The sequence below is a fragment of the Cetorhinus maximus genome, chromosome 1, assembly GCF_964194155.1.
Source record: "Cetorhinus maximus chromosome 1, sCetMax3.hap1.1, whole genome shotgun sequence".
In the NCBI taxonomy this organism is placed as follows: domain Eukaryota; kingdom Metazoa; phylum Chordata; class Chondrichthyes; order Lamniformes; family Cetorhinidae; genus Cetorhinus; species Cetorhinus maximus.
The window spans coordinates 44,492,905-44,510,366 of record NC_135879.1 but is presented as its reverse complement, the minus strand read 5'-3'; the positions used below and the strand labels follow the sequence as shown (position 1 = coordinate 44,510,366).

Here is a 17,462-nt window from a genome sequence, read left to right as displayed (position 1 = left end):
AGATGATATCAGGTCATATCACAGTTGCTGGAGCTGCAACGGCAAGCTCGGGAACATCGGGAAGGGATGTCCAATGCACTCATCAGATTGCAAGGCATGATGGAGGAGTCTGTCCGCCTTCAGTCTGAGGTGATAGCACCGGCATGCCAATGCACCGAGGTCAACACTCGGGTGCGCGGAAGGGCTCTGGAGCACGTGGTGGCACTTTGATGCCTCTGCGTTGCTTGAGTGGGTGGATAAGCTAGGAGCCCCACCCCAATCGTATCAATATGGCTGCTCCTGAACTATCTCAGTTGCAGAGGAATGGTCACTTTCTACAGGTTTCCCGAATGTATGGCCACTTCTCTCACCCACCGTACCCCCTCACCACGAATGCTTGTGCACTATATTCAATGGCAGGGCTGCCCTTGCACTCCCCCCCCCCCGCCCCCCACCGCCACCAGTCGCCTCAACAGCAAGGCTGCGCTTGCCCCACCCCCACCCACACCCACACCCACAAATCGCCTCAGAGGCAGGGCTGCACCTGCCCCCTGCTCCCCTTCACCCTCAAAAGTCACCTCCAAGACAGGGCAGCACTTAACCCCAAACCACCAAAACCCAGTGCCCCTGAAGCCTGCAAAGCAACAGGCAACCTCTGCAGAATGTTGCTGTGCGCTCACCTTCAGTTCACCCAAAATGCAGGCCGCCTCTGTGCTGTTGTGAAACACGTCAGCGGGAAAGCACACTGACGTGGCAGACGATCCAGCAGGGGTGCAAGAGCCTGGTGGGCTAGCCTGATAATGATATGCTAATATATTGCAATGAGTTTCCCGACAACCGATGGTGGGAAAAGCAGCCCACTGTCAGGGTGCTGAGCAGACAATCACAACCTGTCTTCCCACTGTCATGAAACCCATCGTGCCATACTTGTCTGCTCGCGCCACCCATCATGGAAAGTTCCACCCTAGCTTTCCATTCCAGATTTCTGCTTGATTAATTGAATTTAAATTCCACCAACTGCCATGTTGGGACTTGAACCCTTGTTCTGGGCTTCTAGATTCCTGGTCCAGTGACATTACCACTATGCTGCCATCTCCCTCTAACAGTGCAGTACTCACTCAGTGTCGCACTGAAGCTGAGATTATGTGCTCAAGCCCCAAGTTGGACTTAGCACCTACAATGCTTAGACTCACAATAAAGAATGCTTCCAAGGTTGACACCTCATTTTCTAATTTTCCATTGCCATGAGCATTCTAGTGAGTTTCCTGCTGGAATACTGGAGGTTAAACATATTAATGCAATCATTATTAATACATAACGTCATTGTAAAGAATGGCAATGTTCCCTGGCGATGATGAGTGAACTAATGGAGATGTGAATTTCTAAAAGTCAACAAAAGTGATAACAATTTGAATTACAATATTACATTCTAGTAACAAACTCAAAATTCATAACTGCCAGAGAGTAAAGCAATAATATTTATATAATATGATTTTAAAATGGCTGCAATTAGTTATCCAGCAGGGATTATGATTAGAAGGATTATCTTAATCTAATTAAAATACTTAATTATCTCTCTTCCCTTCTTAGCATAAACCTATTGCAGTATTCATTGCATCCAAGTAGGTGCCAGAAGAATAATGGGATTAATTGTATTCATAACTGTTCAGATTCCACTTGTGGCATGTGGTTTATAAATCATAAACATTGTGCATATAAAGCTTCCCTGATGACTTGGCTGGATAATGTAGCCATTGAACCATAAGATAAGAAAATTCAGAGGTTCAAATATATCCAGATTGAATTAACTAATTTCAGCCAGATCAGTACAAGTACCCATTTGTATTCAGTGCTCAGGGAGGGGAAAATCAGCCAGGCATCAGCCTCCTGATTGCTATCCCGTGGTCCCTGTTGGAAATGTGAGTGTGGGGGCATCAGGCAATTAATTGAGCGTGGCTGAGAAGTCTCTCATGAATGAAAAGCCTGCCAGCAACTTCTACCCGGTTCACACAGGGCAAACACTTATGGGGAGAGGTACAAGAGGTTGACAACCAACTGCACCCATAAGAAAATAAGAACATAAGAAATAGGTACAGTAGTAGACCATCTGACCCCTTGAACCTGCTCTACCACCCAACAAGATCACATTGATCTGATTGTGGTCTCAACTCCACCTTCCTGTCTGTCCCTCATAACCCTGGACTTCCTTGACAATCAAAAATCTACATAACTCAATCTTAAATATATTTATTGACTCTGAAATAAAAAGGGGAAGCAGTGAGGGCAGAGGTGCAGGAAATGGGTCTTTAACACTACCATTAATACTCCCTTTTACTTGTGTCCATGACATCTTTGTCAAATCTCTCCTGAGCTCCCACTTACCCCTGACCTTCTATTTTGTTTCACTTGTCCAACTCCCTCTCTTCAACAGTATACAATCCATTACATTTCTACCTCTCTTCAGTTCTAAAGAAGAATCAAATGGACTCAAAACATTAACTCTGTTTCTCTCTCCACGCTGCCAGACCTGCTTAGTTTTTCCAACATTTTCTGTCTTTATTTCAGATTTCCAGCATCCGCAGTATTTTGCTTTTATTTCATTGACTCTTCCTCCAACACTCCTGGGGAAGAGAATTCCACGAACCAACAACACTCTGAGAGAAAAAAAATTCTCCTCATCTCCATTTTAAATGGGAGACCCATTATTTTGAAACAGTTCTAGATTTCACCACAAGGGGAAGCATCCTCTCAGCATTTACCCTGTCAAGCCATTTCAGAATCTTCTATGTTCCAATAAGATTACCTCTCATTCTTCTAAACTTCAATGAGTATAGGCCCAACCTGCTCAACTTTTCCTCAGTAAGACAACCCCTTCATCCCAGGAATCAGCCTAGTGAGCCTTCTCTGAACTGCTTCCAATGCAAGTATCTTCTTCTTGAGTCCTCTGAACAAAGGCAGGTCCAACCCACAGCGCCACGATCGCTAATATGGGTAGGGTAATGAGGCAGGTCCCAAATCCACATCAGCTGGAACAGGGAATCGAACTCCATGCATCGATTTGAACCACACTGGCCATCCAGCCAACTGGCCCCCAAAGCAGTCTGCGTTGCTAGGGCAACATACACTTCTACATGCGTGTTGTAGCCTGGAGTTATAGGCAGTGATAGTAGAGGTTACAAATTCTTTCCATCACATGGCTGACCAGGAATCTCTCACCCTCATACCACTTGCCATTGATGTAGTGTGGAAGGATTTGCAAGTTAATAATCACCCTGTTTGGCTGTGTAATGAATGCAACTTCCTTGACCATCATGTCCTAGAGTGGGATCTGAACCCTGAGCTTCTGGCTCAGAGAAAGGGGCATTATCCACTGCACCTCATGACCTCCAATGCAAGTATATCCTTCCCTAAATAAGGAGACCAAGCCTGTGCATAATACTTTAGGTGTGGTCTCACCAATGCCCTGCACAGTTGTAACAACACTTCCCACTTTATTTCCAACTCCATTGTAAAGGCTAATATTCCATTTGCCTTCCTAATTACTTGCTGTACCTGCCAACATTTTGTGATTCATGTACCAGGACACCCAGATCCAGCACTCTGCAGTCTCTCTCCCTTTACATAATATTCTGCTTTTCCATTCTTCCTGTCAATGTGGACAATCTCACATTTTCACACATTATACTCCACCTGCCAAGTTTTTGTCAATTTACTTAACCTACCAATATCTCTTTTCGAAATCTTTGTGTCCTCCTCAGAACTTGCTTTCTTTGTATCATCAGCAAATTTGGCTAGAACCCACTCAGTCCTTTCATCCAAGTCATTAATATAGATTGTAAATAGTTGAGGCCCCAGCACTGATCCCTGTGGTAATCCATTTGGTTGCATTTTGCTAACCTGAAAATGACCATGTATCCTGACATTCTGTTTCCTGCCAGTTAGCTAATCTTCTAACCGCGCTAATATATTACCCCCAACACCATGAGCTCTTACCTCTCATGTGGTACCTTATTAAGTGCATTTTGGAAATCCAAATATAATGGCATTTACTAGTTCCCCCTTTTCCACTCTGCTTGCTGCATCCTCAAAGACTTCTAACATATTTGTCAAACTAAATTCCACCAGCTGCTGTGGTTGGATTTGAACCCATGTCACCACAACATTAGCTTGGCTCTCTGGATTATTCGTCTAGGAATATTACAACTACTGCACCAATGTGAGAAGGCCCATTGAGATTGGACTCCCATGGTGTAACAAACCAGTACTCTAACCCCTGAGCTATGGAGCCACCTGCTAACTAGGATTTCTTGGACTAGGATCAAGTCCATGAGATTAAATGGAAAGGAAAATCAATAAAGAAATAACGAGCATCAACATCCTATCCCCCACAATTTATTGACCAATAACCTGATTATTTTTAGGATTTATCTTATGGGTAATGGTTAACAGATACAATTCAGAGAGAGACTAGGGGCAGTATTTTGCCTTTTGGTTCAGCACCCCGATGTCAGGATCAAATGCGCGTCATAATCCCACTGTGTGGGAAATGGTTACCTGGCAGTGATTTTTCCTGAATTGGCCAATTAGTGACCAGAGGGCCTACTCGCCATCCAATTAAGGACAGCAGATGGATGGCCAATAGGAAGTCCTCCAGTTCGGAAGAAGATGCAGTTCAATTAAAAACGAGAGAAGGAGCCTCCATCTTGGGATGTCCGGTCTGTCACTTTTAAAAGTTTTAAAGAAAAAAGTATCCACAGCAGCCAGACTACTATCATAGAGGAGAAACTCCTCCACAAGGTAGTCTATGGCTACGGCTATGGTCAGGCAGGCAGAGAGGGCCTGAAAACCTGCTTGGAGCACTGTCTGCTTTTGGGAGGAAACCTCCAGCCATTTGACCTTGTTCCTGATGCTTCTGGGATCCCTCAGGCCAACTGGAAAATTCCAATCAGCCTCTGTTAATTGGCCTTAAGTGGTCATTTACTTACCTTAAGTGGTTACCTGCCACTTACTGCAATGTATCTATTGGGCTTCAATATACCACATCACCATGCTGGCTATTTGATTTTTCCATTCCAAACATCATACTCACTCAGTTATTCCTTCTAGTACTTTAAAATTTAGGTTATCTTCATTTCTGTCAAAGTAGCCTTTATTGTCTACAAAGACTAAATGCCGACGATCGTGCTCCCTGGATATGATATGAACCAAGTCGATGTTGTCCTGATCATCACATTTCATGTTCAAGCCATTTCGAACACAAGTATCCTCCTTTCTGGGCTTGAATCCACAGCAATTTCTGTCAAGACGATTATAAACCTGAAAGAAAAAAATTTCCTAACATTATACTGTAACTACATTGAAGTAATTATTAATTAAGGTTTTAAGATAAAAGTAAATACAGAACAAGAAGGTGAAAATTTGTTATTATTCTGTTTATAATTCGAGCACACATTAATCATTTCAAATAGATAAGTTGTGGCTTGCCTATTAAATTGCACTCAAAACAGGAATAGCTCAATAAATAGTTTATGAATAGCTCAATGCTCTGATTATTTCTATGTAAAGTTCCTATTGACAAAGACACATTCGAAGATAATTGATTTCAGAACTTGAATGCTTGTTTCAGATACATTTTACAGTCATGTCTTAAACACACTTTGGACAGTAAGGCCTGAATTTTCATGCAGAAATGCTGGTAGAGGCCCGAATCCCGAAAGTCCGCCCCCGAGCCCGGCCTCTACCATGTTCATAGTGGGGGTGGAAATGAGGTTGGGATCCATATTCCTGTGTGGTTCACAGAGGCAGCTACCTATATAACTCAGCAGTTGCCTCCACTCATGTAATTTTGTTGAGGTAGGTGTCTGAAACCCAAAGTGTGCAGATTAGACCTGGTAGGAGTAGGTCTGAACCTTGTGGATTCATTTGAATAGCCAGGGTACCCTTTTGGGGAGTTAAGCTACTTCTTTGTATATGGTCCCGGGAGACTTTTGGAAGAGGTTAGGTGCCATCTGAGAGAGGTAAAGCACCTTTTGGAAGAGGTAAGGCACTCTTTGGGAGAGGTAAGGCACCCCATTGGGAGAAGACAGATGCCCTTTGGGATTGTTAAAGGTAGATAATATTGCGCATAAAAAGTATATAAACTAATTGGAACTGTCAAAGCTGTCAAAGAACTGTCCAAGCTGCCGAAGAACTGTCAGGATACCAAAGAACTGTCAAAGCCAACAAAGAACTGTCACACTGATAAAGGACTGTCACGCTGTCAAGGAACTGTCAAAACTCATTGGAACTGTCAAAGCTGTCAAGGGATTTAACTCTGTCGGGCTTTAAATTTGAAAACAAATGTGTGGAGTTTAAAAAAACACTGCTTTCTATTCCATGCTGTCTATTGACATGAGCCTGAGGGTTATCATTATAGGATTTGTGCTACATGAATGATTTTATAACTGAACATTATCACAGTGGAATGTCTTTTATGTGAGCAGTTTGATTGGACAGCTCCAAGTGGTTATAGAATAGAAATGTTTGTTTTAAAAGAGATTAAGTACTTAAGCGAGATGTTCGCTTTCATAAGCAATTAGGTGAAGGGGGTCAGTTGGCTGTACGGCTGGTTTGTGATGCAGACTGATGCCAACAGCACAGGTTCAATTCCTGTACCAGCTAAGGTCACCCATGAAGGCCTTGCCTGAGTTGTGGTGACCCTCAGGTTAAACTCATCACCAGTCATCTCTCTCCAATGAGAGAGCAGCCTCTGGGACTATGGCGACTTTCATTAGTTGAAGGAATTTCAATGTACTGGATGTTTTTTTATCAATGAAAGTATTTAAAAATAAGCAACATCAACAATGGACACAGAACTTTATTTTATGTTAGCATGGTTCCTGAGGTTTTCCTATGGCGGATACTAGGCAAGGTGGCATGGAGTGTAAAAGAGCAAAGCGTGGTGGCTAGGGGAGTGGGTTAGCATGAGTTAGCACTATGTTGGCATAGGGGCTATAAGGGGCCATGTGGATGAGGAGGGAGCACGGAATGGCATGGGGTATGTGGGGCCATGGGGTTGGGTAGAGAAGCATAGGGTGGCATAGGAGTATAGGGGGGCCATGGAGGTGAGCAGAGGGGCATAGGCTGGCATAGGAGTATATGGGGCCATGGGGGTAGGTAGAGGGCCATAGGAACGGGTGGGGGCATAAGGTGGCATATTTGGTATAGGTGAGTGTGTGGGAGGTGAGGACTGATTTTTGTTTCATTCATATTTTAATAACTTCAACAAAGTGCTAGGGAACTGAAGCAGGCCTTCCGCCTAGCCCACACGCCTCAGCCTCAGGACGAAAATCCGACCTGGGACTGTTTACCCCAGGTCAGGTTCGCAGAGCCCGGAAATGTCCCAACTATGCACACCTGAACCAAGAGCAAAAATCCAGGCCTTAAATTTACACAAAATGTTTTAAATTAAAATGTCATCCAAAGCATTACGTTGTTGATCTAATGTGTCTCTGATTCATTTTGCAATATTGGATTTCAAGATACTTCTTTTCAAAAAATATTCAGATCAACATTCCTGCTGAAGACTGCAAATATTATTTCTGGCACAACCAGAAATGTTTGCAATTTACAAACACTCACTTGTTGCCAAATTTATTAAAGGCACTGAAAGAAGTTGGCATTCTGCCTTACATGTGACATGAAAGAGAATATTAGAGATACTTTGATGCACCTTATTATATCAACACTATTGGGTAGATTACACACATTGGGCAGAATATTGCGCTCGTCAGGCAGGCGCGCGCCCGGCCCAAATAAGTGTAAAATGACGCGCAATGACCTCAGGCGAGCGTCCTGACATCATCAGGCACTCACACGATATTTCGGTCGGTGGGCACATGCGAGAGTCAGTAGCGCGCCCGCCAACAATTACCAGGCCTATAAAGCCCATTAAAGATCTAATTAAATGAAGCTTTTCACTGCCCATCCAACATTACAGTTGGCGGGCAAGTGAAAAGGCCAAGCAGCCCTTGGATTTTTTGCAAAACCTCATCCATGGGCAGGATGAGGTTTCAATCAGACATTAAAAAAAATGTTTTTTAATTTTTCAAACGAATTTCTAACATGTCCCTTCTCATGTGACAAGAGTCAAATGAGGGGACATGTTATTAACATTTTTTAAATCATTCTTATTTTCAAAAATCTTCATCCTCCCTGAGGCAGCATGTGTGAACTTCTGTGCTCGCCCTTCTCCTCCCCACCTCATAGGCAGCACAGTGCGCTGCAGCGCACGTTTCATGCTGGGCGGGCCTTAATTGGCCCGCCAGCTTGAAATCGCAGTCAGGCCCCGATCACGTGAGGCAGCCACTAGCGGGTCCACCCACCGCACCCACCCAACGAGGGCAAAATTCTGCCCATTGAAACAGGCTTTTTTTTGTTAGTATATGATAAATGCATGAGTACAACTGGCGCCAAACACTGCACTTCTGGTTTTGGTGTGAAATGGTCTCAATCTAGATATCAGTGGGCTCATCAATTCATTTTTACCTTGGCTTAACTTCCATATTTTCATTACAAACTTGTTCAATGTCTCATTTATATCACTGAAAATAAAATAGGAGAGCATCTTACCAATTGCTGGAAATGCTCCCTTTCATTAATAATAAAAAATAGAAAATCCTGGAAATGCTTAGCAAGTTAGGGATGTAGCAGGTTTTAAGACCTCTGTGCTTGTTTAAAGCCCATTATGTCTCTAACTGCTTCCAGATCTGACGATAGATCATCAACCTGAAATGTTAACTCCATTTCTCGCTGCACTGATGCTGCCAGACATGATGAGGTCTGGTGACTCTCACTGCGACTGTTCCTGATGACTACCTGTGGCAGTCAGTGCTATATTCTCACATCATGGGCGGTTTTTTATGGCAGCAGGATTTTACGGTTCCGCCGAAGTCAGTGGAGTTTAGTAAAGCTCACCGTATTCCCCGATGTGACGGGCCTGAAAAGTTCTGGCCCATAAATCACTGCACAGGTACTTCCACCAGATTCACATTGTATAACTAAAGAGGAAACCCTTGAATCCTGATACAACAATTGCCAGAAGCATTACTTGGAGATTACATGTGGGCCTATAGCCCAAGATTATGTTCCCAGGATGGGTGCACAGAGTGGGGAGAATTCCCAGCTCCACGAAACCAACCTTTAAAAAATGGCTGCACCCCCAGACGTTGGATTTTCGATCCGTGGGAGTGGGCTAGAGCAGAAGTTGTGGCGGGTGACCAGGGAAGGAGTGAGGAGGCTGCCGGGTGTGGAGGCGGGCTAGATGAAAGGCCTGCCTTGGGGCTCCAGCACTGTGTCTAAAAATTTATAAAAAGCAAAAATCATCCCTCCAGCCCTCACCCCCAGACACCCTTGCACAGTTCCCATGCCTCATCCATGCCAAGCATGCCACTCATGCCCTGTATACACCCTCTCAGGCCCTTCATAGCCCCTATGCCAATTTGGTACCAACTCATGCCAACCCATGCCCTCACCCAACACCCTTTTCCCTTACACCTACCGTGCCAATTCATCCACCATGGGCAAACCTCAGGGCCCATGCAGAGATGAGATAAAATGAAGTTCTATAAAGTTCTAAGGGCAGGGTTTTGTTGTGGCACTGGGTGTCTCGCCTGCTGGCTGGACATCTGGCAAAGAGATCTAAGCTGCCTCTTTTCTGGGAGGCCCGCCAAACCACATACCAATCAGGCAGTGATGAGGCCAGCAGTGGGCCTTCCTCTGGAATCAGTTCCTTGGGTTGGGGGGTGGAAGTCTCACCTACTCAAAGGTGCTGGCCAATCAGAGGCTGGCAACTCTTGCACTCAACAATGCCATGGAGTAGCCTGTTGCTGATGCTGGGAGAACAATCCTGGACTCCCAGAATCATGGAGCGACCCAGGATAAAACTAAGTTAAAAGGAGGGTGCAATTTGCGAAGCGGAGGTTGTGTGGAGAGGGGACGGGGTTATTAGCAACAAGGGCAGGGTGTGGCTTTCAGTGGCTCCCCCACTTCCTAATGTCCTGTCCCTTAATCAGGCACTGAGTGCCTTTAGTCGAGGAACCACGCTCCCAGAGGTGACAGGTTGTCAGCGAGGTAGCAGCTTTTGTACACACCGCTTGGCAACAGGCCTGTCATCAGCTCAGTTAATACCAGCAGCAGCAGGATGAGGTCCCTAAGTGGCCCTTAACTGGCCAATTAAAGGGCCTCATTAGCGTCCGGGCAGGAAGGTCGACCATGGGCCTTTCCACCCAGAACTAACCTCAGGCAGAGTCGGAAAGGCGGTGGGGTTCAGGTCCACCACTATCCCACTTAGGTACATGCCTTTCCTGCCTCCAAACTCACCACCAGTAAGAGCAAAGATTCCATCCGTAGTGTCTATTGCAGTCTTGATTACATTGAATAACGCTCTCATTCATAAAAAACAATTTCTACATTTATGTTCCTTTAAATACTTAATGCCTTATAACAACAAACATTTCATTCAAGTGCACAATACCTTATAAGAGCAAGCATTGGAATTCATTCTTCCACTTCAAAGAGTCTATAACCACTTGTGGCTGTCAGTTGAAATGTGAAATGGCAGGCATCCTACTGCGATAATGTATGGTTGTGAAATCAGTTATGCAGCACTAATCCAGGAATGGAAACCTCCCATTTATGTCAATAGACAGAGTGAAATAGCAAGCAATGATTTTTTTTTTAAATACTGCAGAAATTTTTTTCAAAGCTTTAAAAGGCAGGACTTTTAAATGCCTTGACAGCTTGACAGCGCACATTGATAGGGCTTTTGATATTTCTTCCTGACAGTTTTGACAGGTCCTCTTCTCAGGTACTTTTGACAGTTCATCTTGACAGTTTTGACAGCTCCTCTTGACAGGTCTTCCAGACACTTTTGACAGGTCCTTTTGACAGTTGATTTTGACAGGCCTGTTGACAGTTCCAGTGACCTTGACAGTTAATGAGTTTATGCACTTTTTATGCACATTCATGCCCACTTTTAAAACTCGCAAAGAGCACTTGACCTCCATCAAAGGGCACCTGACCTCCTAGGGCCACATCCAAATGGTACCTAACGTCTTCAAAGGGGTACCCTGGCTATCCAAACAAATCTACAAAGTTCAGATCTGCTCTTGCGCTTGTCTGGCTCGGTACTGGGCTGAAGAAGAGATGGTCATGGTTAGGGGAGGCATCTGCAGCCTGTAAATGGGATAAACGTAATAAAGGGCGGGTGTGTACTTGAAGTTCTCCTGTGTGAGCTCTCCTCTGTATGTGATCGTGCACACAGCCTCGAGATGGGGAGGGGTGAGGTCCACATGGGACCTGGGGACATCAACAGTGATGGGTTCAGGGGGGAGGGCAGGAACGTCCACTACAGCGACAATGGGATCCAGGGTTACTGGGGGAGGCTGGAGAATAACCGGAGGGAGGTCTTACCTGCACATCGTGAGGCTCCAGGAAAATTGGAAGGACCAAAACACTGACAGAGAGAGGGCCAAAGCTGGTCTCAAAATAAAAATAGAGCACTACCATATTGAATCCACAAAGTAGGATTGTTGTTAGTTTGGAATCGAAATTGGAAACGAATCTGCATGGGAGGGGACTGAAGCAGTGTGGGAGGTGCACCCGGTTACATTAAGCGTCCCTTAGGGGGTCACTCGCAAACTTCTTAGAGTCACAGCTTTGAAATAGAGTCAAGGCAGAGAGAAAAGAGGAAGGTTTCGATGCCTTTGTTGCGCTTTAATGACAGACTGCAGGAGTCATTGACTTCACAATACAGTTGCTCCATTTGAGCATTAACAGAGAGGTATGTGAGAATGGAAAAAGCAGGCACCCATTAAGGAGGCACAGCTGCTGCATATCTGCCACATCATCAATGAAAGCCTCTAATGTGCTTTCTCCAACTGGCATGGATAACAGGCCAAATGGCATCCAGTCATTGCTCATGTGCAAGTTAATCGTAATCAGTATGCCAGGACAGAGATTGCAGGAGTGAGTTTGGTAAAGTGGAGTATTTCATGAATGCGCCCAAACCTCTTCCAACCTCTGTGGGACTGAGATGTCAAGTATCAGGGTTGGCATCATGGTCACCTAAATCTGTAAATTTGCGCCTCAGCTACAAGGCTGTATCAGTGAAAAGCTGGCAGTGCAGACACAGCTTTCGAGCATGACAGTGGCTTTCTGTTAGTGAGTAGGAGCTTCACTATATTTGCCCAATATTCATGAATTTGTTGCATTTATCAGTCCACAGGGAGAAGAAGGGTTGAATAATGGAGCCTACGTTCAAAGCTGCCTTCTGGATGGAGGAAGAGAAGGGCCCAGTGACCCCTAGTGTGGCTTCGAAAGGAGGCCTGGCCTAAGGTCCATGATCCAGGGGAGCCCCAGCAGGAACCGAAAAATGAAGAGGTTAGCCCCATCCCACAGAGGCAACTCGCATGACCAAGGGTCTGCCAAAGAAGACTTTCCTACCTGGAGATGAGCAAAAGACAATGCCGTGCACATCTGCCATTGTCAAGAAATGTGGTGGATCATATCTGCCACATTCTGCAGGAGGGTCTAACGCTCATGGACTGGGAGGACATCCCCTTCCAGTGCCCCTGAAGGTCACTGCCACACTCACTTTTTTTGCCTGGAGTTCGTTCCAGGGATCCACAGGGGACCCTATGCAGCATCTCACAGTCCTCAACACATAAATATATCAAGGAGGTGACTGATGACCTCTACAGTAAGGCTCATCATTATATGAAGTTCACACTTGATGAAGCTAGCCAGGCTGCTGGATTTCTGGGTTTTGCAGCTATCTCAGGCTTCCCTAGAGTACAGGATGCAAAAAATTGCACAAATGTGGCTTTGAGAGCTCCATGGCAGCAGCCCTTCGTGTTCACTAACAGGAAAGTGTCCCATTCCCTAAACATTCAGCTGGTATGTGATCATCAGAAGTACATCATGTATGTCTGTGCCAGGATCCTGAGAATTCCCATGGCTCATACATCCTGAGGCACTCTCAGGTGCTTCATGTATTCAAAAGGCCTCAGCGATTACAGGGCTGGCTACTTGAGGATAAGGGGCACCCGCTCAAACGACGGCCCATGACACCCATGTGTCATCCTCACAGTGCCTCTGAGGAGTGATACCACGCAGTGCATGGCTCCAATGACGTGATCTATCATCGAGCAGACCATTGGCACCCTGAAGATGTGCTTCTGATGTTTGGATCGCTCAGGTGGGGCTCTGCAGTACTCTCCACAAAGGGTGTTCTGCATAGTCATGGTCTGTTGCGCCCTTCACAACCTGGTGCTTCTAAGGGGTTCCCTTGCCAGAGGGAGACGTGGAGGCAGCTGAGAGCGACTCGGACGATGAAGGCCAGGAAGGGAAAGAAACTGAAGATGGAGATGAGGGTCAGCTTCCATGTGAGGATGCTATTGAAGAAGCATGACGTGGAGGATGTGCCGTATCACATTGATAGTCACAAGATTCCAGGAAGAGTAAGGTGCAGGCAAAGTTATTGACAGGTATTGACAAGGTAGACGTAGAAAGGATGTTCCCTCCTGTGGGTGAGTCCAGAGCTATGGGGCACTGTTTTAAAATTAGGTGTTTCCCTTTTAGGACAGAGGTGAAGAGAATTTTTTTTCTTTCAGAGGGTTGTGTGACTTTGGAAACCACTGCCTCAGAAGGCGGTGGAGGAGGGGTCATTGAATATTTTTAAGGTGGAGGTAGATAGATTCTTATTAGGTGAGGGAATCAAAGATTATTAGGGGTAGATGGGAATGTGAAATTCGAAACACAAGCAGATCAGCCATGATCTTATGGAATGGTGGAGCAGACTCAAGAGGCTGAATGGCCTCCTTCTGCTCCTATTTTATATGTTCATATGCAACAGGGGATGGCACATTCCTCCTGTCCCTTTATGCCATGCCAGTGCGCTGAAAGGCCTTTACAACCAGCAACATCGAGAGGTAGTTCAACAATTGGACTTGCACCTTCAACCTCATGATTCAACTTGGAAGGATCAACAGTAAACCCTATATCTATGTGCTCTGGGAAGTGAAAGTTGGCACAACAGTGCAAACGCTAAGTCAAAGGACTTGATGCAGTGGTCACCACTTTAATGAGAAACTTCAGCAGAAAATGAGATGCGCGCATGGTTGGAGAGACCATCATGGCTGGAGAGACCATCATGGCTGCAGGTCTTGTGGCTTGGCACTACCAATGAAGAGATACAATTGCAGCTAACTCTCCAAGGCTATTGATCAGGCTTACCTCCATGCTGTCTTGCAAGAAGTAAAGCTCACTAGCGCATTTTGCACACAGTTCCAATAAAGAGTTTGAGACACCTCCCTGAGATAACACAAGGGTAGGGTGACTATCATGAGTCAGGCAGACATCACATGAATGTGAGGCTCACAAAGGGAGGTGAACACTCAGTGAGAGCATGGCTCACCCTCGCTATAAGAGGGCATATAGATACATATGGATGACATTTTTGAATGACGAGACCATTCTCATGAATAGCAAATGCATTTGGAAATGTGCATGATATACACAGTGATTGAACACCCGTGACCCAGAAGTGATGTCTAAATTTTGTAATTTTTCTAACCTTACTGATCTGCCCGAGTGCAGCCCCAACATCCGCAGCAGAGGTAGAAGCAGCTCACTGACTGCTACATCCTACTGTCTGAAGTTACCTTGGCAGACACCCTCTGGAGTCCTGTTGCCTGGATGACCCCAGCCTGATAAGGGTCTCCTGCTCAGGGGCACTGCACCTGCCTTGTCCTGACCAGTTGGAGTTGACGGGGTCACAGGCAGAGGGAATTCGGAGCAGCTGGACACCCTTGGAGTGTCCAGTGTGGAGACTCCCGTGGTGTCTGTCAGACAGTCATCCTCCCTGTGGGTTGCCTAAGGGCCTCTCCCTGACTCCTTGAGGAGAAGGGACACCTGGAGGGAAGTCAAGGTGCCTTTCACCCCCACCACCCCCCACTCACCTAGCCACTGATGGATGCCACCATTGCCTATAGCAATGGAGTGTGGGTCCGAGTGCAAATCCAGAAGAAGCTGCTGGACCAAGGTCTCAAAGGCGGCTGCCACCCTTCCCATGGTGACCTCGAGGCGTTCGCATGTTGGAGCCATGACATCAGTTAGAACATGGACGGACCCCTCCATCCTTCACTCTAGTCTGTTGACTGCCTCTCGCAAATCTGCCTGATGTTCCCCCACCTGTTATTGCACCTTAGCATTTTTTCAGCAGCCACTTGCAGAGGCTCATCATCTGACTTGGATTCAGCGGGTGCCTGTTCTCCAGCAGTCCTCCAAGTGCCAGAGACCTGGGCTGTCACTACCTCCATCTGCTGTGGAGATGTGTGTGGTGTTCTCCAGAAAGTGAGCCCGAGCCTAATCTAGAACTGAGCCACCAAGGTGTGTGTCTCTGCACTGGTGGAGGGTGTGGGTGATCGCAGTGACGGGTCTTCTCCTGATGGCTCCTCTGATGTTGGCTCTACTCCTCTGCCTGGGCCTGCTGGTCCCTGTAAGAGAGAAAAGATAGGCTGAATACTACATTCAATGTCACTCACTGTGAATGTCAGAATGTGATCAACTCATAGAGGGATCATCCATACTAGGTTGATGAGAGAGGCCAATCTCACCTTCACCACATCCTCTCCTGCCAGCTCAGCGGCATTCTCCTTGAAGGGAGTGAGCTCCTGGATATTGGTCGTCCCTCCTCCGGTCTGGGATCTCCCCCTTTTGGTGTGGGCAGGCTTAGCCTGCATGAAGATAAATGGATGGAATGTGATGAGAAAAGATGGAGGGGAGGTTGGGAAGTATGCATGCCTGCTGTGTGTGCTAAGCCCTCCCCAGTAAGGGCTGAGGATGGAGTTTGTGCAGCATGATAGAATGAGATGCTGGTGATGTGAAAGTGACCGTGAGACAATCAGTGCTCATGTGTCCCCCGCTAACATTGTATGAAATCCCTGAGCAATGTAACCCTTTCAGTGCTTGACACCATGATGGGAGTGTGAGATTGGAGTGAGCTGAAGATTGACTTACCCTGGCTGCGCAGGTGAGATCATGCATCCTTTTCCTGCACTGGATAGCATTACTGCAGGGGGGGGTGCCAAACGAGCAGACCTCTCTTGCAACCGCCTCTCAGGCCAGTGAGATGAGGTGGACTTCCTTGAGCAATCCCTGGGGTACAGGACATCCTGGTGCTGGCGCCCTCCTCTTATCAAAGCCTCGAGGGAGTCGTGGCTAAACCTCGGGGCAGCCTTCTTCCTGTGTACAGCCATCTCGAGACTTTTCCTGAAGACAGCTGGGCTGGAGAGAGTGAATGTGTGTGTTCAGGTGGAATTTAAATATAGCGCCCGGACCTTTGACCCCATTAGGTAATGGCGGGGCAGACGAATCAGTTCCCGACCGGTCATATGATTAGGAGAGATACTCTCCTATGCATAAGTAATTAGCTTCTGGGCACGAAATCGGGCGCAAATTCTCGTCACTCCGACGAGCGGGAAATGTGCCATGGAACACGCCTGCCATGGTACTTAGTTTCAAAAATGCTAAATTCCACCCAGAGTGTGCCCTCCATATTTGACAAATAAAAGCTCTAATTGAATACATTTTTCAGTGGCTTGAATTGAAGACTCTTAAGAATGGTGATGGTTTTCTGGGTTTGCCAGTACCTAGTTGACCAAAAAAAAAAAGTATTTCTTCCCCATTGTTTTGTGCGGTTAGCTTTTAGATTTCTGCTGTACACTTTTATTGTACATTTTTTCCTCTGTCTTTCCCAATGTTGTATTCCCTTTTAAGGAGCTTTCTTTTTGCTGGTGCAACTCCTCTTTTAATCTTCCAGAGCATTTGGATGTAACTTCAGAAAGAACATCAGACGCCTGGTATACCAGCTCTGCCTACACTGCCCCAAGTTCTCACACTATTCAAAGTTCACTTGAACCTTGAGGGATCAAATAACTTCTGCTCACACAGAAGAAAAATAAGTGCAAAACTGTTTGTTTCATACGTTTAAACACAGAAGAGTGCTGGGAAAGGATTTCCTTTGCTAACTGTTATCTGGCCAAGGAATGATGAAAGTTTAATTTAAAAATAAGCACCAAAGAATAGCCACCACTCTGCTTTTCATGGAATTTAATTTCAGCATGAAATTGTCGTCAGAAAGTACTTTTAAGAAAGGCTGGGAGAAATGATTTAAAGGTTTTTGCAAAAAGACAGCTTTGATTCATGGTCTGTAGAGATCATGAAAAGGAAAGGTTACTAAGCCTTGAAAAGCAGCAAGTACTGAATCATCATGCCTTTTTTGACAGCCTTTCCGCTCTGGGTATTCTTGAAATAGCTGTAAACCCATTGTTTCTTAAATGGAACATGTCACATAACTCATGTGTTACTCTGTAACAAGGATCTTACTTCTTAACCTAGAAATAGATCATTTAAAGAAATTCACAGCACTATTTTTATATTTT

The 17,462-nt window shown here is 45.7% G+C and overlaps 1 protein-coding gene across 1 annotated transcript in view; it reads right to left on the bottom strand.

Annotated features, from left to right (window-relative positions):
* gask1b (golgi associated kinase 1B) overlaps positions 1-17,462 on the bottom strand; it is an 89,684-nt gene that overhangs the window by 26,702 nt on the left and 45,520 nt on the right. The window contains exon 3 of the mRNA XM_078540538.1: positions 5,069-5,295. Within this exon, the coding sequence (XP_078396664.1) occupies positions 5,069-5,295 (227 nt within the window). The remainder of the gene's footprint in view (positions 1-5,068; positions 5,296-17,462) is intronic.